The sequence below is a fragment of the Rhincodon typus genome, chromosome 7, assembly GCF_021869965.1.
Source record: "Rhincodon typus isolate 14 chromosome 7, sRhiTyp1.1, whole genome shotgun sequence".
Lineage (NCBI taxonomy): Eukaryota > Metazoa > Chordata > Chondrichthyes > Orectolobiformes > Rhincodontidae > Rhincodon > Rhincodon typus.
In genome coordinates this window covers 43,072,315-43,096,067 of record NC_063338.1, presented here as the reverse complement: position 1 = coordinate 43,096,067, position 23,753 = coordinate 43,072,315, and the positions used below count along the sequence as shown (strand labels likewise).

The following is a 23,753-nucleotide window of genomic DNA, read 5'->3' as shown; positions in this document are numbered from 1 at the left end:
CCTTCAGAATGCTTTTGTATTTGCTCTGATATATTTGAAGGGCTAATTTAGTTCATTTTAATCAATAGAAAATTCAGAATCTATACACACAAGGTCTCTGTTAGCATTTTATCAAGAAGAAAATGAGAACATTTTCAATTAAACACCATGACGGTCAACTGAATTCTAAAATGATAACTATCAGCACAATTACACTACCAGCTTAGACTTAGAACTATTTACAAACCAATTATAGAACATAGAACATAGGGCCTGTACTGTGCTGTACTGCTCTTCGGCCCACAATGTCGTGCCGAACTTTTACTCTAATCCTAAGGTCTATCTAACCTCCACCCCTACCTTATAATATCATCCGTATGCCTATCTAATAGCCACTTAAATGCCCCTAACAAGGCCGACTCTACTACCCTTTCCGGCAATGCATTCCACATCCCGACCACTCTCCGAGTAAAGAACTTACCTCTGACGTCTCCCCTATATCTACCTCCACTCACTTTAAAACTATGCCCCCTCATAATAGCTACCTCCACCCTAGGAAAAAGTCTCTGGTTGTCCACTATCTATACCTCTGATCATTTTGTACACCTCTATCAAGTCACCTCACATCCTTCGTCGTTCTAAAGAGAAAAGCCCTAGCTCTCTCAACCTTTCCTCGTAAGACCTTCCCTCCATTCCAGGCAACATCCTGGTAAATCTCCTCTCCACCTTTTCCAATGCTTCCGCATCTTTCCTGTAATGAGGCGACCAGAACTGGACACAATACTCCAGATGGGGCCGAACCAGGCTTTTGTATAGCTGGAGCATAACTTCACGGCTCTTGAACTCAATCCCTCTATTAATGAAAGCTACCGCTTAACTTCTTAACAACTTAACTCCTTCTTAACTGTATCCACCTGGGTGGCAGCTTTCAGGGAACTGTGGACATGAACCCCAAGATCCCTCTGCTCCTCCACACTGCCAAGAATCTTTCCGTTAACCTTGTATTCTGCTTTCAAGTTTGTCCTTCCAAAATGATTCACCTTTTCAGGGTTAAACTCCATCTGCCACTTCTCAGCCCAGCTCTGCATCCTATCTATATCCTTTGTAACCTAGAACAGCCCTCCGCACTGTCCACAACTTGACCCACCTTCGTATCATCTGTGAACTTACTAATCCACCCTTCCACTCCTTCATCCAAATCATTTACAAAAATCACAAATAGAAGAGGACCCAGAACAGATCCTTGTGGTACACCACTCGTAACTGAGCACCATGTTGAATATTTTCCATCCACTACCACCCTTTGTCTTCTAAGGGTCAGCCAATTCTGAATCCAATCTGTCACATTTCCCCCTATCCCATGCCTCCTTACCTACATTCTACACATTGAGCACTAGTTAGGTTGTTTCACAGCTTTTTAGCATTTCTGATACTTTCAAAATAGCTACAGTAGGACCACTCAAAGTGTGAGTCACAACTATGATAGCGGGTGGTGGTGCACATCATAAATCTACGGGGTTGCAAGCTCTGAAGCAGCAATAGCTGTCACGGAACTTGGAGTGCTTTCTGACAGCTGCAGGTTGCTCTCGATGACTGTCCTTTTTTCCACTAGCAGACATGGTCTAATCAACTCCTGTCTGGAGGCCTCACTGCCGCTTCAAAAATAATACCTGTTAAAATGTAAGTATTTGTATACTATACATATATTACACTACTAATCAGCACACCCGAGGCTTATCACTCATATCCCCATGCCAACGGTCAAGATTCTCAGCAGTTGGAAGTATCCCAATTCTTCTCCTCAGCACTTGCAAGTCACCTCTCTCCTCCAAGCCTCAGCAACTGAAACTTTCCCCTCCTCACTCCTCAGCAACTATAGCCTCAGCACTCCCACTCAACAGACCTCATATCCCCAAAGCTTTACTCTGGGGTTATATGAAGTCTGAAACATTACAATAGAACAACATTAAAATAAAGTGTCAGAGGCATTGGGCTGGGGGAACTGAACACAGACACTTATCTGTTATCACTACCAATGTGTGATCATTTGGACAGCTCATGATTCAGCCAATGGCAGGCTGCATTAACATTTATTTCCCATATAAAACATCTTTTTCACAGTGAGAATTATCTATATAAAAGCTACAGACAGTCATCTGTAGCAAATTATAACAGATCATCTTTAGGGAAGAAGATTCTGAAATGAAAGTGGCACCATAGTTGATACAATGCAGTTCCTAGAACCAAATTTAGGCATGATATGTGGGAATTTGAAACTGGAGTCTTATTGCCCTGCAACAGTTCCTACAAAAAGAATATCAATAACAGAAAAAATGTAAACTCAAAAAAAGAAAAATCAATATTTTGTTGTGATTATTTAGTTCATAATTTATTGAAGTACTGAAGAATCATACTGGATTTGAAATGTTAATTCTGTTCCTCTCTTCACAGATAACTGCCAGACCTCCTGAGTTTCTACAGCACTGTTTTTATTTCAGATTTCCATGATCCACGGTTTTTTTTTATTATTCACATTCTATTAATACTAAACTATTACCTTTAGTTCAAAAAAGTAGTTTTAAATGTAGAATGCAGGCATCTGATGGGGAAAACTGATGAGTAACCCGGGGTGAATAAAATTCAATCAAGCTTAATGTTTATTACATTTAAATGGTTGCTCCCATTACTATTTAACAGGTTAACCATTTGAAAGATAAGGTCATGAACAGATGGGCTTACCTAACTAAAGAACTGCTTTAAATGCACAATCTTTGCAGTCCAGAGAGGTGCTTTTGTTTCGGCAGTTAGAGCTAAATTAATTTAAAATTGTTTGGTAAACCCTGAAGGATCGCAAAACCTATTATTTCTTTCTTCAATTTAAAGAATGAATTTCAAATGAGGGATAATTAATCTAAAAGGTCTGTTTGTGTATGTCGCAGAGAGTGCCATGTCGTCATGAAGATGGGTGGAGCTTAGGGAGATTCTTTGGTTTCAATTGATAATGGCGATTGCCGAAAGCTTTGGTTCCAATTCAAACCGGTTGTGTGCAGTTTGTAGGTCACCGAGAGAAACTAGCCAAAGTAAATAATGATTAGTTAGGCCTGCATTGTAGGCACAGAAAATGCTAATTTAATAATTCACCATGTGGTACTCTGGTACGACTTAATCTAAGTTTGGATTTCACGAGAGGAAGAAAAAAAAAGCTGGAAGATTGTCCACTTTGAAGCTGGTGAAAAATTTACAGGGGTTTTCACGGTCTTGTTGCAAAAGAAAAATCAGAAATATTAAGATAATCTGAACAAGAGACTCAGGCATTCACAGTGAAAGGTGGTAATTGAAAGCGTTACTCTGAGAATAACTGAAACTGACTAAAATTGAAAGCAGCTTCTGGAGGAGCTTGGCATTTTTTTGAGATTGTCTCTACAGAATTAGATAAGTAAGATATTGTAACACATCAGAAAATTCTTGTGGAAAATAAGTAACTAAAGGGCATGTCATATGTGGAAATAAGTAATGCTGTTAATTTTATTTCCTGTAATTTGTTTTTTGTTTCATAGGATCTGGGTATTACAGGTAATGACAGCGTTTGTTGCCCATCCCTAATTGCGCTTGAATTGATTATGATGCTAGACCATTCCAGATGAAAGTTAAGATTAAATCATATTACTGCACGTTGAGTTAAACATTAGCCAGTAAATGTAAACATCTCCCACCCTAGCATCTCAGGTCCCAGACTTAAACAATTTGATTCACACCATGTGATATCAAAAAATGACTGAAGATAGTATTCACTGCAAAGGCTATGGGCCCTGACTACATACTGGCAGTAGTCCTGAAGATTTGTGCTTCAGAATTAGCCACACTTAACTAAGCTGTTCCAGTATAACTACAATACTGGCATTAAATCTACAATGTGGAAAATAACCTAAGCTATGTCCTGTGCGCTAAAATCAGAACTCATCCAATCCAACCAATTACCTTCCGTACCAGTCCATTCTCCATCATCAAAGTAATGGAAGGGGTGTTATCAGGTAGCACTTGCAAAGAAATAACCTGCTGAGTGACATTCAGTTGGGGTTTCATAAGGGCCACTCAGCTCCTGATCTCATTATAGCCTTGGTTCAAACATGGGCATAATAGCTAAACTCCACAGTGACTGTCAATGACATCAAAATAGCATTCCTCAAATATGGCATCAAGAAGCTCAAACAAAAGTCAATGAGAATTCGGAGGAAAATGCTGTACTGATCAGAGACACACTTGGCACAAAGGAAGATGCTGTGATTGTTTTGAGGTAAATCATTTCAGCCTTAGGGCATGAGTAAAGGAGTTCCTCACAGTAGATATTTTTAAATCAACCTGTCTTATTGTGTTAGGTCACCTCTCTGGAGCAGATGAGCTTCTGGCTCAGAGGTAGGGGCACTATCACTGCACCACAACAGTCCCCAGTTCCTCAGGATAGTGCTCCAGGCCTCAAGTGCTTCATCAATGAACTTCCCTCTATCACAGGGTCAGAACTGGGGATGTTTGCTGATGATTGCAATGTACAATGCTACTTATAAAACTTCTCAGATAGTGAAGCAGTCTATGTTTGTAAGGACAGGACAACGTCCAGCTTGGGGTGACAAGCGGCAAACAGATTCATGCTACCATGCAATAATCCAGAGAAATCTAACCATCATCCCTCAATATTCAACAGCATTACCATCGCTGAATCACACATCACCACTATCCTGGATATTATCTTGATCAGAAGATGAACCGTGCGTGCCATATAAATATCATGGCGACACAGGCTAGGAATTGTGTGGCAAGTACCTCACCTGCTGTCTCCATAAAGCCTGTCCATCTACAAGGTACAAGTCAGGGGTATAATTTAACTTCACTTGCCTGTATGATAAGAGCAGCTCCAACAAAATTCGAAAAGCTTGATACCATCAATAACAAAGCAGCCTATCTGATTGGCACCTCACCTAACACGTTCAACATTCACTCCCCTTCACTATCAATGCACTGTAATAGCAGTAGATACTATCTAGTAAATGCACCACAGTAACTCATCAAAGCTCCTTCCACCACAACTTCCAAGTCCACAACCTGCCCCATCAAAAGGACAATAGCAGCAGATTCATGGCAACAGCACCATTTGCGAGATCCCCTGCAGGGCACATACCATCCTGACCTGGAACCATATCACTACTCCTTCACGGTCAGAATTAATAGCCTGGAACTCCCTCCCTACCAGCTCTGTGGATGTCTCTATATCCGAAAGACTGTAGCAATTCAGGAATGTACCTCACCATCACCTGTTCCAGACTAATTAGAAATAGCCAATAAATGCTGCCCTAGTCATCACCACCCACATCCCATGACTGAATAATGAAGAAAATATTTTCCTCAAGGACATTAGTCAATTTGTTGCAAAAGTCCATCAATTGCCAATGGCTTCATGATAACCGTTACTGAGGTGAGCCTTTAATTTTAGATTTATTAATGGAATTTAAATGACTCTAGCAAGGTGGTATTTTGTTTAAAAATGTGAAATCTTGTTGCATACTAGTGTGTTCAGATTTTCTTTGAAGCTAGCAGTCCCGCACTCAATCGTAACAACTGTCATACTGCCTAGAAGTATGGTAGCAGCAGATTCAATTGAGACATTCAAAAAGGTATTAGTTTATGGTTTTTAATTTTAAAATGTGCAAGGGCACAGGGAAAGGACAGGAAAAATGGCATTAAGTCATTCTGCATATTTGCACAACTGGTGCAAAGAAAATGGGTTGAATGGCCTCTTGGGCCATGATAGTTCTGTGGTTTTGGTGATTGTGATACACTGAAGAAGCGTATTTTTCAACTTTCACATTAATAGGAAATCATGTGGACACATTGCTGGAATTAGTAAACATCTACAATTTTAACTCCAAGTTAATTGCATTTATGTTAGGTGAAAATTGCTACTGAAAATGCTCAAAAATTGATTAATTTTAAGCTTATTTGAGAAATTTGTTGGAGTTCTTGCATCTGAAGTCTCACGTTATTCATACATTGAGTGAAATTTTTCCCTGTTCAGGTTTCACCAGAACAAATTCTGTTCTGAAGATACAGAGAGAACTGCTTCCAATTCCTTTTCCTTTGAAAGGATTCATGATGAAATGACCCCTTTTTCAATTGGATCCCCTTTGAGGATTGCCAGTCCTCCAGGATCAGCCTGGAGACTCTGGGAATTGAAGATCAATCTCCAGGAACTGTTGTGCGTGACTCTGGAGAAGAATCATGGGGATTAATTCTTTTGTAATTTTCTTTGAACATTCCTCTTCACTAGACATAAAAATATTGAAAAAAAGTGTCTGTTTGGTTGACAGTTAAGCATCATTGAATTAGGGAAGGAGTCATTTTACTTTCCAATTGGGCAAGGAAGGCAGTGCATCATAATAATGATTATATTGGCCATCTAATGATAGGAGCATGAAGTCAAATCATGTGATAACTTGGTTAGGAATAGATTTAAATCATAGTTGGTAACCATATCTGCCTTTCAAATTGGTTCTTTGAGAAGTATCAAGTGTCTTAGCTTCCTCCTGTATTAGCACAGCCAAGATCAGGAAATCAGATCAAGATGCAGGTCAGATCAAACCCGCAAAACTCTCACAGCAAATGTCCCTTGCTCGTTCACCACCTTGGACATAGTACTTAACTATGCAAAGCATTTAGATCCTCCTCAACACATGCACTTTACCTACCACAAGCTTAATTTATCATCATACATCCCCCTTCAAACAATAATATGAAAGATGGGCTTTAGACTTGCTCAATATCATGGTCAATATGTTTCCCCAATTATAAATGTATGAAAAGGTTAAAATTCAAGTTGGGGTAGCAATATTCCGTCACAAACTTCCTTCAAATATTCGCACACTTTGTTCATATCTGGCGCTTCACTTAAGACCCAGCTGATAAATCATAGAACTCACCCAACTGAGGCAAGTGAGTTCCAGTGAGAGGCAGTTCTGTGACTTGAACTCGTGACCTTCTGGTTGGAAGTCGAGTGTTGTATCACTACAGCTATTGAGCTACCAAGACTTTAAGATTTCAGAAGTCTTCAGATAATCTATACACAATTATTGAAAGTACTGTAAGACACTTTGTTCAAAATTGATAGTTTTTTTCTACAATTACAGTACTTCAGTTAGAAATTTCAGTTTATCGTATTTCTCTTCACTTTAGTATAAATGTAGAAGACAACATCCAGAACTATATTTTTCCTAAACACAATCACATTGATTTCAAAAGAATAACTCATTTATGGGCTACCTTAAACCTCCAAGTTCAGCTATGTAAAGAATTTGGGAAAGGATGTCAGAAAACTGTACTTAAGGAAAACTTGCTTTCGCAAACAACATATGTCCACATTAAATCCTCCAATTGGAATTTTATTTGAAGTAAATGGGTACTTACAGTAAGATTTCCAAACTGGAGGCTTATATTCATCATTTTCTGTGTACAAAAATAAAGAAGAAAAATTACCAATAAAGAAACTACAAGTTCTTAAACAAACCATTATTGGCAATTTTCCCCATGGGGTTATGATAATCCCTAAATTTATAAAGAAGCTGAATTAATGAGGAAGATAATACATTCTTGTCTTTTCTCACATTAGAAGGACCTAGGTAGTTGCAGGCACAGCTGCTAATGTTGGAGTGATTAAAATCAGGATGTATGAAAATTGGAGGATCGAGGAGATTCAGTATGCTTGTAAAACTTGTCAGAGGTAGCAAGGGGCAAGAACCTGGAAAGATTTGAAAACAAGGATGAAGATTTTAAAAATTAAGATGTTGCTCAACCAGGAGCAAATATTGGTCAGTGAGTACAAGGGTAATAGGTGAACAGGATTTGGTATAAGTTAGGAAACAACTTATACGAACAGCAGTTGGACAATATCAGATTTATGGAAGGTGGAAGAGGGAAAGCTGGCACTGGAAGTACTTGTCTTATGGTAACAAAGCAGATGAACTGAGATGGAGAAAAAGGTGAAATTAAAAGTTGGAAGGGACAATCTTAGTGTTGGAGTTGAAATATGGTTTGAAGAATTGCTGGCTGTCTAATTCAGCCTCAGGTAGGGACAGGGTTGAAAGAGATGGTTAAGGTACACAGCTTGAATGGGAATTGCAGTCTATAACCAGGATTTTGCATTTTTAGATAACGTGTAGGGTATGTATTATTATCATCAGCAAGACCTCCTTCCCCTACTCCCATCTTCAGAAAGTCCACTGAACCAAGTACCAATCAGGCACTTGTGGATATCCAACAAACTTCTCAGTCAACAACCTCCCAGGATATTGATTTACCAGTACACTTGAGACTGCCAGCAACCACTGAGGTTACTGCTTTGGGACACCCAGGTTGCTGACTGCACAGAAACACTTAAGGTGAGGGGGAGTGACAGCTTGAGGGCAGAATCACAGGATGGGGCTTTTACATGCAAGGGAACGGGCTGGCTTTCAATGGCCTCCTATCCTTGGCCCCATTCATCCCAGGGATCGAGAGGTGATGAATAGAGCCAGGCTTTGGGAGCGCACAAGTGGAACTTTTGTTTTAGTCATTCTTCGATTGCAAGTGTCATTGGCAAAGCCAGCAATTAGTATCCTTCCGTAATTACCCTCAAGAAGAAAACAATGAGCCACCTTCTTGTACAACTGAAGCCCATTTGGTATAGATACACCAAAAGTGCTGTAGAAAGGGAATTCCAGAAATTTAACTTAGCAGTGACAGAACAGGGAAGGGAGTTCCAACTCAGGATGTGCAGTCGTCATCTTTAGTCCGAGTACCTGATTCATTAGTCTGGCAAAGTTATACCATGCTACCACTCCCAATTTAATATGTTTTCAGATGGCATCACAAAAGGGTAATATTTGGAAATGGAGTATAGGGATAGGTGAAGCAAAGAGAGATTAAATGCAGAGTACTACAAAAGCAGAAGGCCTACAGTTCATTTCTTAATGGTTTTCAGTCTGTCAAAGCCTCAAATTTAAAATTCTGATCCACTTGCTTAAATCCCTTTATGGCTTTGTTTACTTCCAGCCTTATAATCTCTCCCCAAAAACATTCCATTTCTTTGCCTCTGTTCTTTTGTATATGCCATTTCCTTCACCATAACAATAACTACTCTATCTTCAGTCATTTAGGTCCTAAATCACTGCCTCCGCATCTCTTTGACCAAAGAAATAATCACTTCCTAACATCACTCCCTTGGTTAATGACCATATTCTACAACTGTGTAGAAGCACGATGAATATATTTTCAATGAGAAAGACTACATATTGTGGCTGGTGGAGAATGCTAGGAATACTAAAATGAGGAAATAATTTTAAAAGTAAAGTGAAATTGCCAAACAACCCAGAGATAAAGTATTTATTTCTCACTACCATTACCATCAAGCCAGGAGATTAACCCTGATTCAATGAAGTGTGCAGGAGGGTATACCAGGAGCAGCATCAGGCACACCACAAACAAGGAGTTAACTTGGAAATATTATACTACTCCTTTTGCATGACTTAGTCAAAATCCTGGAACTTCTTCCCAAAGGGCCAAATAACACAGGCAGCAAATGATAGACAGAGCTAAGCAATCCCACAACTATTGGATCAGATCTAGCTCTGCAGTACTGCCACATATGGTCATAAATGGAAGAGTACAATTAAACAACTCACTGAGAAGTTTTCAAAAAACATTCCCATCCTTAATAATGGCAGCACCCACTAAGAGTTCCAAAGACTGAAACATTCGCAACAATCTTCAAGCAAAACTGCAGAATAGATGGTCCATCTCAGCCTCTTCCTGAGATCCCCAGTATCCCAGATGGCAGTCTTCAGCGAATTTAGTTCACTCCATATGATATCAAGGTTGGAGGCAACAGATACTAAAAAGGTTATGTGTGACAGCATTCCAGAAATCGTATTGTAGACTTACCAATTATGTGACAATGTGGAAAATTGCCCAGGTATACCCTCTACATAGAAAGCAGGACAAATCCAACATTGCCATTTACCACTCTATCGTCTATTCTAGATCAGCAGCACTTGTTTAGCAATAACCTGCTCAGTGACGCTCTGTTCAGGATCCACCAGGACCATTCAGCTCATGGTCTCATTGCAAGTTGATGAAACAGGAAGAAAGAAACTCTATTCCAGAGGCAGAGTGAGAGTCATTGCCCTTCACATCATAAGGCACGTTTAACCGGATTGTCATATCAAGGAGTCCTAGCAAATTTGGAGACAATGGAAATCACGGAAACTCATTGCTGATTGGAGTCATACCTAACACAAAGGACAATCACTGATGAAGGCACAATGTTCCATTCCATTCATGACTCTTCAGATACTGAAGCAGTCCACGTTCAATTGCAAGAAGATCTGGGCAACATCCAGGCTGGGCTGATAAATGGCAAATAACATTCTTGCCAAACAAATGTCGGGAAATTACATCTCCAATGAGAGAACCTAACCATTGTCCTTTGACATTCAATGGCATTACCATCACTAAATACTGTACTATCAATATCCTTGGGGGCTACCATTGACCAAAACTGGAACTGGGCTAGCCACATAAGTAGAATAGCTACAAGAGCAGATCGAAGGCTAGGAATCCTGCAGCGAAAAGCTCACCTCCTGACTCCCCAAAACTTGACCATCATCTACAAGGCATAAGTTAACAGCGTGATGAACACTTCTACATTGCCTGGGTGGGCGCAGCTGTAACAATACAAGAAGCTTGACATCATCCAGAACAAATCAGCCCACTCGATTGGCACCACATCCACAAACATTCACTCCCTCCACCACTAACTCACAAGCAGCATGTACCATCTACAAAACGCACTGCAAAAATGTTCCAACCCTTCTAAAACAGCACCATTCAAACTCATGACAACTACCATATAAACGGACAAGGGGATGCAGACACCTTCAATTTACCCTCCAAGTCACTCATCATCCCAGCTTGGAAATATTATACTGCTCCTTCTGTATGACAGAATCAAAATCCTGGAACTTCTTTGCAAATGGCATTGCAGTTCTACCGACAAATGAACTGCAGCAGTTCAAGAAGGCAGCTCATCAACACCTTGTCAAGGACAATTAGGGATGGGCAATAAATGTTGCCCAGCCAACGATGTCCACCTCCCATGAATATTTATTTTTCAAATGTGGGATCTGGAGTCCGCTGCCAAAAAGTGTGATGGAGGCAGGTTAACAGAAGCTGGAAAGGGAAGTGATTATTCTCTAAGAAAGAACATGCTGTAGCACAGGGTGAAAGTCAGGGATGGCACTAGGTAAACTGGTCGTTAGGAGGGCCAACGCAGACAAGACAGACTAATTGGTTACAGTATGAAAGGAGGCATCCTATACTTCAATGCCTTGAGCCATAACTGGCATGAAGGAAAATGGCCGTGCAGGAAAGCATTTCAGTTCCCTGTCAGCACAGGAGGAGTTCCTCAGGACAGTGTCCTAGATCTAAATATCTTCAGATTATTTATGACTAGATTCTGTTCATTCCACTTATAAGGGTGATATTTTCTCCAGTTGGTTGCCTGTTATTGAACGTTCCCCAGAATTTTGGTGATTTCAGGGTGAATGGGTCCACTGCTGCTATTGTAGAAGGGTCCAGACCCGAAACGTCAGCTTTCCTGCTCCTCTGATGCTACCTGGCCTGCTGTGTTCATCCAGTTCCACATCTTGTTATCTCAGACTCCAGCATCGGCAGTTCCTACTATCTCTGTCATTTGATCCACCTGGTTTCGCTTATTCCCAAAAAAAAATTAAGTGGTGACCTCTTTCTAATTTCTGTCCAATTGAAAATTATTGCTGTGGCAGTGTGTGCCTTGAACTCATCAATTTTATCAAAAAACGTTGTGCTGTAGGATGCTATTTAGCCTATCATGTCTGTTAGAGCTGTTTGAGCATTTCAACTTAGTGATAATCTCCTGACTTTTCCCCACAACCTGCACAGTATTTCGATTTAATCACCAAATGACCTCTTGAATGTCACAATTGAATCTGCCTCCACCACACTTCCAGACAGTGCAATCCAGACCCTAACCGCGTGTGCAAAACGTATTTTTCACCTCACACTGACTTCATTTGCAAAACACTAAATCTGTTCCACTGGAAACAGTTTCACCCCTATCTACACTGTCCCTTCATAATTTTGGAAGTTTCTATCAATTCTCCTCTTAGCTTTCTCATGTCCAAGGAAAACAGTCCCAACTTATGCAGTCTATCCTCATAACTGTAGAATCATTCTCATGAATCTCTCAGTACTTTTGTCAATTATTTGTATTCTTCCTGGTGGGTGGCAATTCCCATACTGGCTGAGGTTACTCAACCTCTGCCCTCAGAGACATGGTGACCCTCAGGTTAAACTACTACCAGTCACCTCTCCCTCAAGAGATAGCAGCCCTATGGCATGGCATAGTGTGGCATACAAAAGTGTACACTATACTCCAGCTGAGGGCTAATCTGTCTCTTACAGAAGATCATCATAAAGCACATGAGCAGGGAAGCTACATCCCCATTAATGAATCCTTTGATACCGTATGTTTTATTAACAGCTTGTCTGTCCTGCCACCTTTACATACACAAATACACCTCAGTCACTCAGCTTCAGCACACATTTTAGAATAATACCCTTCATTTTGTACTCTGTTTTTATACGAAAGCGTATCACCTCACACCTCGCTGGATTGAACTTCATTTGTCAAATATCCATCCATTCCACCATTGTGGTTTTAAAATTCTACACTAAAGTTTACAATTCTCAGTTTGAATTTGTTGACAAATTTTGAAATTATCCCCTACACACCAATATCTAGATCATTTATTCATATTGGGAAGAGTAAGAATCCCAATACTGATCCCTGGGGAATGCCACTACAATTAAAAGCAAAGATCTGCGGATGCTGGAGACCTGAAATAAAAACAAAAGAGCATAAGAAGGCGTAATGTTTGCAATTCTCCCATCCACTGGACCACCCACAAATTCAGAGAAAATTGAAATATTATTGTCAGTGTCTCAGCAACTTCCATACGCTTCCTTTTATACTTATGGATGCATCTTATCAGGTCCCATGGCCCATCAGTTTTAAGTACTAAATTAAAACAAAAAACTGTGGATGCTGGAAATCAAAAACAGAAATTGCTGGAGAAACTCAGCAGGCCTGGCAGCATCTGTGGAGAGAAAGCAGAGTTAACATTTCGAGTCTAGTGACGGTTCTTCAGAACTGCTCTGTAGCCTTCTGAAGAAAGGTCACTGGACGCGAAACATTAACTCTGCTTTTCTCTCCACAGATGCTGCCAGACCTGCTGAGTTTCTCCAGCAATTTTTGTTTTTGTTTCAATTTTAACTAGTAACAGCTTATCCAGTACTTCCAACACTTTTCAACCCTTCCAGTGGCAGAGTTTCCTTCTCTGTCATCTTGGCCCAGGCAACAGCTGCCTCTTAGGGAGACCGATGCAAAGTATTCATTTAATACCGGAGGCATGCCTCTTGCTTCATTTGTAAATCCACTCTTCGGTCTCTAATCATAGTCATAGAGGTCTACAACGTGGAAACAGGCCCTTCGACCCAACTTACCCATGTCGTCCAGCTTTCACAATTAAACAGCCTCTCTGCTCCTATGATGCTGCTTGGCCTGCTGTGTTCATCCATCCCTGCACCTTGTTGTCTCGGATTCTCCAGCATCTGCAGTTCCTACTATCTCTGACCCATTTACCTGTGTTTGGTCCATATCTCGCCATACCGATCCCATTCACATATCTGGCTAAATGTTTCTTAAATGACGAAATTGTACTTGCTTCCACCACTATCTCTGGCAGCCTGTTCCAGACGCCCACCACTCCGAAAAAAAACTGCCATGCTGGACCCTTTTGTATCTGTTCCCCTCTCACCATAAACCTACGCTCTCTAGTTTTAGACTTCCCTAGCCTGGGGAAATGCTGCTGACTGTCTACTCAATCTGTGCCTCTTATGATTTTACAGCCTCTGTACAGTCACCTCCTATGCTCCAGGGGAAAAAAAAAAGTCACAGCCTATCCAAACTCTCCTTATAACTCAAGCCTTTCAGTCCAAGTAGCATCTTAGTAAATCTTTTCTGCACTCTTTTTAGTTTAATAATATCCTTTCTATAGTAGGGTGACCATAACTGCAGGCAGAACTCAATGTGGCCTCACCAATGTCTTATACAGCTGCAACAAACTGTCCCCACTCCTACGCTCAATGCTCCGACCGACGAGAGCAAGCATGCCGAAAGCCTTTGCCACCACTTTGTCTATCTGTCACTCCACTTTCAAGGAGCTATGAACCTGTACCCCTAGAATTCTTTGTTCTCTAACACTCTGCAGGGCCCTACTTTTGACTGTGCAAGTCCTCCCTGGTTTGACCCACCAATATGCAACACCTTGCATTTATCCAAATTAAACTCCAATCAGCAATATACCTTCTGTTACTACACTTTTACTACTGATGTGTTTACAGAAGACTTTGGGATTTTGTTTTATGTTAGCTGTTGGTCTTTTCTCATAATCCTTCTTTGCTTTGTCACCTCCTTCTAAACTATGTATTCGCTTGGTTCTCACTTGTATTTACTACCCGATACCTGTCATAAGCACATTGTTCTTGCCACCAACCTTTGGTTCCAGTCTATCTGGTCTTTGTTTTTTGCCCTAACAAACTCCTTTCTCTACCAGTTGATCATTCTTACTCTGGATTGACCAGACACTTTTTAAACCATCATCCTAAACCCCATGCTTTGATCTCTTTGGCCGAAATCCACTGTCACTTAATCTACTTTACCAAATTTATCTCCAAAACTCAAGTCTAGTAGTATCTCCTTTCTTGTTGGATTGGAGACATACTGCTGCAGGTAGTTCTCCTGAACATAAATCTAGGAACCCTTGTCCCTCACAGACCTGTAATAGTGATAATTAAAAACCTCATCTATAACTACTCTATAAATGTTTATATCTCTCCAATTTCCTTACAGATTTGTTTCCCTGTACCTCTCCCACTAGTTGGTGGTCTACAGATTATACCAAGCAATTCAACTGCAGTTTTATTCTCTAGCTTTAGCCAAACCAATTCCATCCTTGAACCCTGTGAAACGCCCTCTTTCTCCATTACTGCAGTGCGCACCTTAATAAAAAAAAAACACCACCCCTTCCTCCTTTTATACTTCCCCATCTTTGCTGAACACATTGTAACCAGATGCATTTAACAGCCAGATCTGCACTCACTTAATGCAGGTCTTTTATTGCCACATCAATGGTATATATGGTAATCTGTGCCTGTACCTCTCCAATCTTATTAACTATACTCTGTGCACGCAGAGTAAAACTGATTTAGACTCCATTATCTTCTCCCTTACTCCGACTTCACTTATTAATTTACTGTTAGTCCCTCCCAGCATTTCACATAATCTGGTATTAGTTTCTGATGTACTCTCCTATTTCCTACAACCCTGCTAAGTTGGTTTAAACCTTCAACAGCATTAGCAAAACAGCCTGCAATTAACTCAGCCCCTGCTCTGTTTAAATGCAACACTTCTAGCTTGTACAGATGCCATCACCTCCAGAGCAGTTCCACTGTCCAAGGAATTGAAGTTTCTCCCTCTGGCACCATCCTATTGCTGCATTCAGTTACGCATGACACAGATACCTTAAAAAGGTTCCAGTTGTTAATTTTCTGTTTAGATCCGTGAATTCCAATTACAGGACCACATGTCCCTTCCTACCTATGTTGCTATTACCAATAGGGATCCTAACCTCTGGATGTTCAGCCTGCCCCGTAAGAATGTCCTTCAGCACTTCTATGACATCCTTAACTCAAGCACCAGGGAGGCAACAAAACATCCTGAAATCACATTAATGGCTGCAGAAACCCCTGTGACCCCTAATAAAGAATCCCCTACCCATCGTGCCTTCTTCCTCCTTTCTTGTGTAGCTGGACAATACATGGTGTCATAGGCTTAGCTTTGCTGCACTCCTTCAAAGATCCATTGCCCTCACCAATATCCAGAATTGAAAACTGGTCAGTGAACAGAACTTGCAGAACAGAATTCCTGCACTACCTGTCTGTTTCTCTTAAGTGACTGACCACTACTCATTCCTTACCTGCCTGCTTGTCCCTTTCTTGCAGTGTGACCACCTCTCTGGACTCTCATTATCCACTTAGCTCTCTGCTTCACAGATGCTCCAGCCACCACTCAAGCTCTGAAAGCCTGAGCTTAAGCTTGTGCAGCCAGTGATACCTCTGGCATGTGGTCTCGTCTAGGTTTCATAAAGGGTCTGTGATTCCCCATGTGCCGCAGGATGGGCATTTCACTTGATTGTGGTGTTCCGCCATGCCCTAAACTTAGGCTTGTATGCGACTTTACTTCGTTTAACTTTAGTTACCCGAACCATACTTTTGATACTACCAAATACGAATTTCCATTTTGTATGAATTATTCGCCTTTATTCACAAGCCAGTTTCCTCTCGGTGTTTAAACATTCACTTTTTCATTGTACTAACTTAGAAATTGATCTTTTTCAAACTTACTGGAGTTGAAACACAACCCACAACAGCAGCTGCTAACAACCAATCAATTCATGACTATCCTGTGATTTTTGCTCTTAGACAATTTTTCAAGTACAGTTGAGCTCCCAGAAAAGTGCACCCTTGCAGGTCTGATGCCTCTCACTTCCATGAAGGTAAAAGAAAAGGCCTGAGCCTTGGTCTCTCTATGTACAGCCTTGGAACATGTTTCCTCACAGATTGACTCCCCTCACCCCAAGAAATTAAGTGATAGGCTCCGAGCCTCAGCCTCTCTTTATCAGCAGTACCAGAATATTTTTCCCTCGCAGATCTGACACCTTTGAGCCCCTGGAAGGCAAGTCCCATTCACCACACCAAGCATTCGCACATGTGTACAGTAACCCAGACTTAGACCTTACTGCTTGCTCCATTACACTGATCCCACTTTTTAACTTCACATTTCTTATTCTGGAGGCCATCAAAGCAGAATTATGTAATTATTTGAAGAGTTTTTTTCAAGGCTACAGGAAAAGGTATGGCAATGGGATTAGGTGAAAGATTTTTTGCTGAGATCTGCAATAGTAAGGTTAAATGGAGTACTTTTGAGCTGTTACCATTCTAGGAGTCCAAAAGTATCTAGAGTGAGACTTGAACCCACATCTTTCTGACTCAAAAAGAAATTGCTAAGAATGGAGCCACAGCTGACAGTATGAGAAAAGTTTTTTTCTGAACCTTGTTCATGAGATGCAGGCACCACTTTTTGTCCATTCCTATTTGTGCTCAAGGTGGTGATGGGGGCCTTCTTGAACTGCTTCATGTATCACAAAAGCCAAGCAAATGCATATGGGTAGAATGGCTTCACTGAAGACTCATCATTCGTGCAGACAGAATGGGCCAAATTGTTTCCTTATACCGTTGTCACTTTTTATGACTGTGCTAAAAAAAAAAAAAAAACAGAATTTCAGCTATGTCTGCTTCTGAATTGATACTGTTGTGTGCTGTCTGGTCTGTCTTAGAATATTTTAGGGGAGACAATTTTCCAATAATGTCACTGGACTAGTAATACAAGAGGTCCAGGTTAATGCTCTGGGCTCAAACTCCACCATGGTAACTGGTAGAATTTAAAATTCATTAGTAATCTGGAATTATAAAACTGATCTAATTACTAATAGTGATGATGACAAAAATCATCAGTGAACATGATGGTTTTTTTTTATAACGACCAATGTCCTTTAAAGAGGGAAATCTGGAGAGTCCTTTGTAGGTCTGGCCTAAATGGGACTCCCAACACACAATACTGCTGACTCTTAATTACCCAGCAAATAGCCTAGCAAGCCACATAGTTCAAGAGTAATTAGAAATAGCCAATAAATGCTGGCCTTACTATTGAAGTCCAAATTCCATAAAAGAATAAAAAGAGACGAAAAATCAGTGTTCACCAAGTAACTGATTTAAAATCTAAGTGTCACTATCTTCACATTTATGTTCATGCCAATCTTACAAGTATAATCAACACTTGTCACAGGATAACTCATCAACCGGCTGTATTTTTAGTTATTTTGCCACATCTGTAGAATCAACATCTCAATGAATTAATACAAATAATCCATATCCTCCTCCTCTCCCAAATCAAAATCTACCACTGTTTTACAAATAATAAGTACATTTTTAACCATATTATGAATATTTATAACAGTTTAGTTTTATTGCAACCAATAAGGCCTATACACTTTGTACCATTATCTTGTTTTGTACAGATTAAAATAGATTATTTTAATCCTGCAAAAAATCCAGTTCAGGATTAATGTTGATTACCACTAAAAGGACTGTTTACTAAAGAAAAACTGTTTTCTGAATATAATAGTTACACAAGCAAAGCAAAGCAAAGCAAAACAAACTTTGGTTTAACTCTTAATAAAATTTGGTGGCATATCGTATTTTGAAGCATCCGCCCTTCACCAACAGCAACAAACACAATAACCAGACTCCTGTCCACACAGAACTCTCGCAATTCCCAATCATAAAATAAAACAACCAATCCGCAGTGCAGTTATAACGGATTCTTCTTCAACAAGATAATCAGAACATCAAATTGCTTTGTATTAAATTATGTCGGTGCAACTTACCAAACACAGGTAAAGCCATTATTTCTGGAAATCCGGTCCTTTCCTTTGCGGACTGCTATAATGCCCAGCCACTATTTCACACCCAGTTAGTCACCAAGCTCATAGACGCTTCAGGACACTTTCAACCCTTCTTCTATCGATAGGAGAAATAAATGAACCATTAATTACACATTTAAGACACCACCTCCTAACTTGTTAAGTAGCTTAAAAATACCTTTTATTCCAAATAATGGACAGTCCATATGAATAAAACAAGAAATGTTACAGGTTTTTATCCAAACCCGTTTACTAAAATTAAAACTAATAAAGAAAGCAAATACCGTAAATCAGCCGCGTACAGTGAACTACAGACAGAATGAATACTGTGAAATTACAAATACTCCAGATCACCCTGCATCCTCCGAGACGCCATTTTGCCTCAGCACATGACCATCGCTCCCGACTGGTGCAGCCCGTCAATGCGGTAACCATGGTGACCGGTCTCCGAGGGAGCTCACCGAGCTCAGCACACACCAACATCCAGCCATCCCGCATGGCAGCCATTACTACCGTGTCAACATCGGCAACGCTCTCACAGACAGGCCACCAACATGACAATCGAGATTAATCAACATGGTCTACCGCAAAAGCACACATTTCAGGATTGCAGATCCGTGTCTTTTTATTACACCCCTCGTGTGGAAGACGCGTGGAAAGATGATAAACGCGCCTGTCCCGCTCTTCAAGCCGCCGCCCCTTGATGAAAGCAACATCCTGATTTATCAAGAGTGAAACGATTTGTTACTGCCACTCAACTTTGCATAGAAAAGAACCTTTTAAAAACATTGTATCCAATCACAGCCTTGATGAGAATTCAGACACTAGCGGGGTGACAGGTTTTCTGGTCCCCACTTCGATAAATCTTCACCCTCAGAATATACCACCAATGTTCTTTAAGAAAAGGCTTTTTTTTAATTCGAATGCAACTGAATCCATTCAAACTTGTGCAAGTACTTTCACTGGTTGGAGGTATGCCGCTGGTGGTGATGGTAAAATGCAATAAGGAATGACCTGCAAATTGGGAACTGAATTTAGAGCTTAAAGGAGGGTGCAGAGGTGAGGAGAAATGAGACCAGATACGAATTTATACACAAGTTGGAAGATTTTGCGCTGGGCACAGAAGAATGGGGGTATATTGAGATCAAGGTTATGATTCACTCGAAGTGTAGAGAACTGAATGTCAATAACGTTCTGGGTCATTTGAAGTTTGTGTTCGGTGGAGCAGCGCGATGGTAAGAAAAGGTTTAGAAAAGTCAATTCTGAATTCAGTTTAGACATAAACAACCATTTCATTGTTGAGGGGAATAGAATTGAGATACATGATATTTTCCAGATAGTAGCAAATGGTCTTGGTGAAACTTGAAGTAAAATTCAGCAACTAGCAAAATGGCCAGTGCGGGGTTGAGATTGAGAAAGGAGGTGTAATCAAGCAATAAACTGGAGAAATTTTGCTGGATGGCTAGTAGAATGACTTTGGTCTTCAACTGACTTCAGAAACTCTTCATTTTCTGCGATTAGATGTCAAACGGTAGATCAGACAGTGGTGGAACAGTTGTAAAATCAAGCGCAAGAGTGAGGCAGTAAAGCCAAGTACCATTGGCACACAAAAGGGTGAAATTATAGTTTCCCTGAAACTGCATTTAAAAACAAAACAAGTGATAAAATTAAGGCTGGAAAAATTGATAAGCATATAAATGTGAAATTTCCAGAAATCTCATCTGCAATATTAATTTGTATGAATAACATTGAAAATGATTTTCATTTATTGATAATCCTGCTCTAAAGGATTTTTGTAAGAGTGAAACTCGATGCCTTTTCTCAATGGAAGAAAGAATTTGAATTGTGAAGTAAAGGATATTGGTTAAAGTGGTCTTGAAAACAATAAAATAGTATTTGAATTTATATGGTGCTTTTCACAGTCACTAGATGCCCTTAGTTGCATTACAGCTAATGAGACTCCACAAATGCTGCACAACGTATTACTTATTTCCAGCATTTATTCTTTTGTATTTCACCCTTTTAATTGTACCTCAAACCTCACCTCTCAATATAGCCTATATGCAATCCTTTGACTTTATAATCTTTCCTCATAACTAAAATTCTCCAGACTAGGTTTTTGTATATTCTGTGTTTCGGCTTTTAAATGCAAGTGTTCCATGCGCCTTCTTGACTGCCTTATGTACCTGATCAGCCACTTTAAAGAATCTGTGGTTATGCACTCCAAGCTCCCACTATTCCTCTATAATTATCAGTATCCTGTCTTTTATTGTATATGTTCTTGCTTTATTAGCCTTCCAAACGCATTACCTTAGACTTCTAAATAATGGTTACATTTGTGAAATAGCTGTATTCAGCACTCAGAAGTTTTTATAACCAGTCTCACCAGTTATAAAAATTCTATCTTAACCCATAATGAATTTTACATACATTCTTACAATTTTGTGTTTATAGTCATTTGTGTCCCTCCATACTAATCTTTTGTTTCATTGTGTAGTCATATGGCAAGGCACCTATTTTCTCCATGCTATCTGCCCAAACCACAAGTATACCTGCTGGCCTTGTTCTTTGGTTCCACTGAAGCAAAAACACGGTAACTTTGTTCCCAAAACCCTTTGTGTAAAGAACATTATGAATTTTACTGCTTATTCTTTGAATGGCAAATTGTACTTTTCCTCATTACTGAATCCCTGAGATGTAATGTTTTTGCGATCTTTTCTTTGAAGAAGAAGAAAATCAAAAATCCTACTAATTTATTGAATGAAGCCAGAAAATTCCACCGTTTAAATCAAAATAATTTTCACTGTACACTGTACAAATACTAAATACAATCTTGTGTAACTACTTATATTTTTAAACCCAGAAACAATATTAGCTGTTAGATCATGCCCTTTAACCTATATGTCATCAATCTCAATCACAAAGTCCTTCAAAGTTCTGCCCTCCTCAAAAAATAATTTCAACTGTTCTTCTTCTAGGATTTAACCTGATCCTCAATCAGCAGAAACCTGATCGGAGTTCCATGGTCAGAGTCATGACCAAGAATGCACATTTCTGCAGAATCTCTTCAAATCTGCTGAAAATGTTATGAAAGGCTCAAATCTATCAATTTTATGTGCATGTAACAGAAAAAGCTGCATCAACTGTATCCTTCATATTCTCAGTTTCTGGATCTAAACTCTTCTTCAGACTGCTTGACTGGACTCATCATCTATTACTGAGCTCTGATGGCTCAGTCTCTTTTAATGTATTTTCAAGCATAGGTTTTGCATTCCAATCTCAGTTTCAATACTATTTTCTTTAGCAACTGTTAAGTTTGCACAGGAGTTCCAGAATTTGAGAAAAAAAGTGTATACAGAGGCATTCATGTTATTTGAGAAAATGGCTAGACAAAATTGGGCAAAAAGAAGACTGGACACTCCTTGTGCAGGGTAAGCTAACAGGTAAAGTGTAGGAAATTTATGCTTCACTGTCAGAGGTTTCTCAGGATCATGACACTGTAAAAGTATATAGTTGTTGCATGTAAGTTAGTGGCTGACACATCTAGGTAAAGGTTCTGGGATTTAAGGAAGCGGCCCGGGCAAATCTATGTTGAATTTGAAAGGTTAAGCAAAGTATTTTTGACAGATAGATACAAGCGTTAGAAGCAGATATCCCATGGAAAGCATTTAGAGCTCATATTCACTTCGAGGCATGATAAGGTAACACACATTAGGCTACTTAATAAGATTGGAACTCATGGTGTTGAAGTATATTAACATGAATATAGGATTGGCCATCTAATAGAAGGGTTGGGAAAACAGCATCATTTTCAGGATGGCAACTTCCAACTAGTATCACAGAGATCAGTGCTGGGGCCCAGTTATTTATGATATATATGAATAACTTAGATAAGGAATGAAGTTACCATAGCCAGGTTTGCGGATTACATAAAAATGCATGGGGAGGTATGACAAAGGGTGTACAGAGGGATGTAGATAGGTTAAGCAAGCGGGGAAAATCTTGGCCGATGTAATATACGAAACAATATCCAGTGTCTCACATTTGAACCTATGTACACAAGGAGAAGTAGGCCATTTGCTCTTTGAACCTGCTCCACCATGCTACAAGATCATGGCTAAATTAATAGTGGCATCAACCACTTCCCTGGTTATTCTGTATACTCCTTGATGCCTTTGTTAATCAAGAAACAATTTAGTCTATCCAAAATGTCGGAGCAGGTTACTGCAGATGCTGGAATCTGTACTGAAAACAACAAATGCTAGAGATCACAGCGGGTCATTAAGCATTCATGGAGAGAGAGCAAGCTAACATTGAGTCTAGATGACTGTGCATAAGAGCTGAAGTGAAATGTGGAGGGGACAGAATTTATGCTATAGTTTGGGGGGGTGGGGGTAGTGGGTGCAGGGTCCACCAGCACCCTACACCCACTACCCCCACATTCCACACAAATAGCATAAATGCTGTCCCCTCCACATTTCACTTCAGCTCTGTTGTAGAGTCATCTAGACTCGAAACGTTAGCTTGCTTTCTCTCCATGGATGTTGTCTGACCCGTTGTGATCTCCAGCGTTTGTTGGTTTTAGTCTATCCACAACTATAGTATGTTACTCAATGCAGAAACCTTTACATATGGTCATTTACTAGGCAGCAAATTGAGGCAATTAATTCCTCAAATAGGAGCCACTTCTTGATCCTGCCAGCAATTTTCTGTCATTGGGATGGCACTCCACTTTGAGTTAAATAGTTCCAAGCAAACTTCCCTTATGGTTGGTCCATGGTCCACAGAAAGGCCTCACAATGACAATGGCCACCCTTGAAAAATTGAGTCAGCTGCATTATGAATCCCCTGTAATATGACCAATTCTATAAACAGGTGAATTAACATTAACAGGCTTTATTGAACAAAACTATATATGGTGTCAACTGCACTCTTCTTTCTTGATTCTTTGTCCACATTTTCTGGTGTACTTCTTGTGTGCTCTTTTAGGAGGGATTTCAATTCTTGAGGCTTTGATACTGATTCTGGGGCAAAAAAGGATCTGTACAAGCT

The 23,753-nt window shown here is 40.0% G+C and overlaps 1 protein-coding gene across 1 annotated transcript in view; it reads right to left on the bottom strand.

The window, feature by feature from the left end:
• chn1 (chimerin 1) overlaps nucleotides 1-19,103 on the bottom strand; it is a 168,269-nt gene extending 149,166 nt beyond the window's left edge. The window contains exons 1-3 of the mRNA XM_048598753.1: nucleotides 18,986-19,103; nucleotides 18,666-18,798; nucleotides 7,432-7,470 (exon numbers count right to left, since the gene is read on the bottom strand). Coding sequence (XP_048454710.1) covers nucleotides 7,432-7,470; nucleotides 18,666-18,684 — 58 coding nt within the window. The 5' untranslated portion in view covers nucleotides 18,685-18,798; nucleotides 18,986-19,103. The remainder of the gene's footprint in view (nucleotides 1-7,431; nucleotides 7,471-18,665; nucleotides 18,799-18,985) is intronic.
• Nucleotides 19,104-23,753: the final 4,650 nt, after the last annotated feature.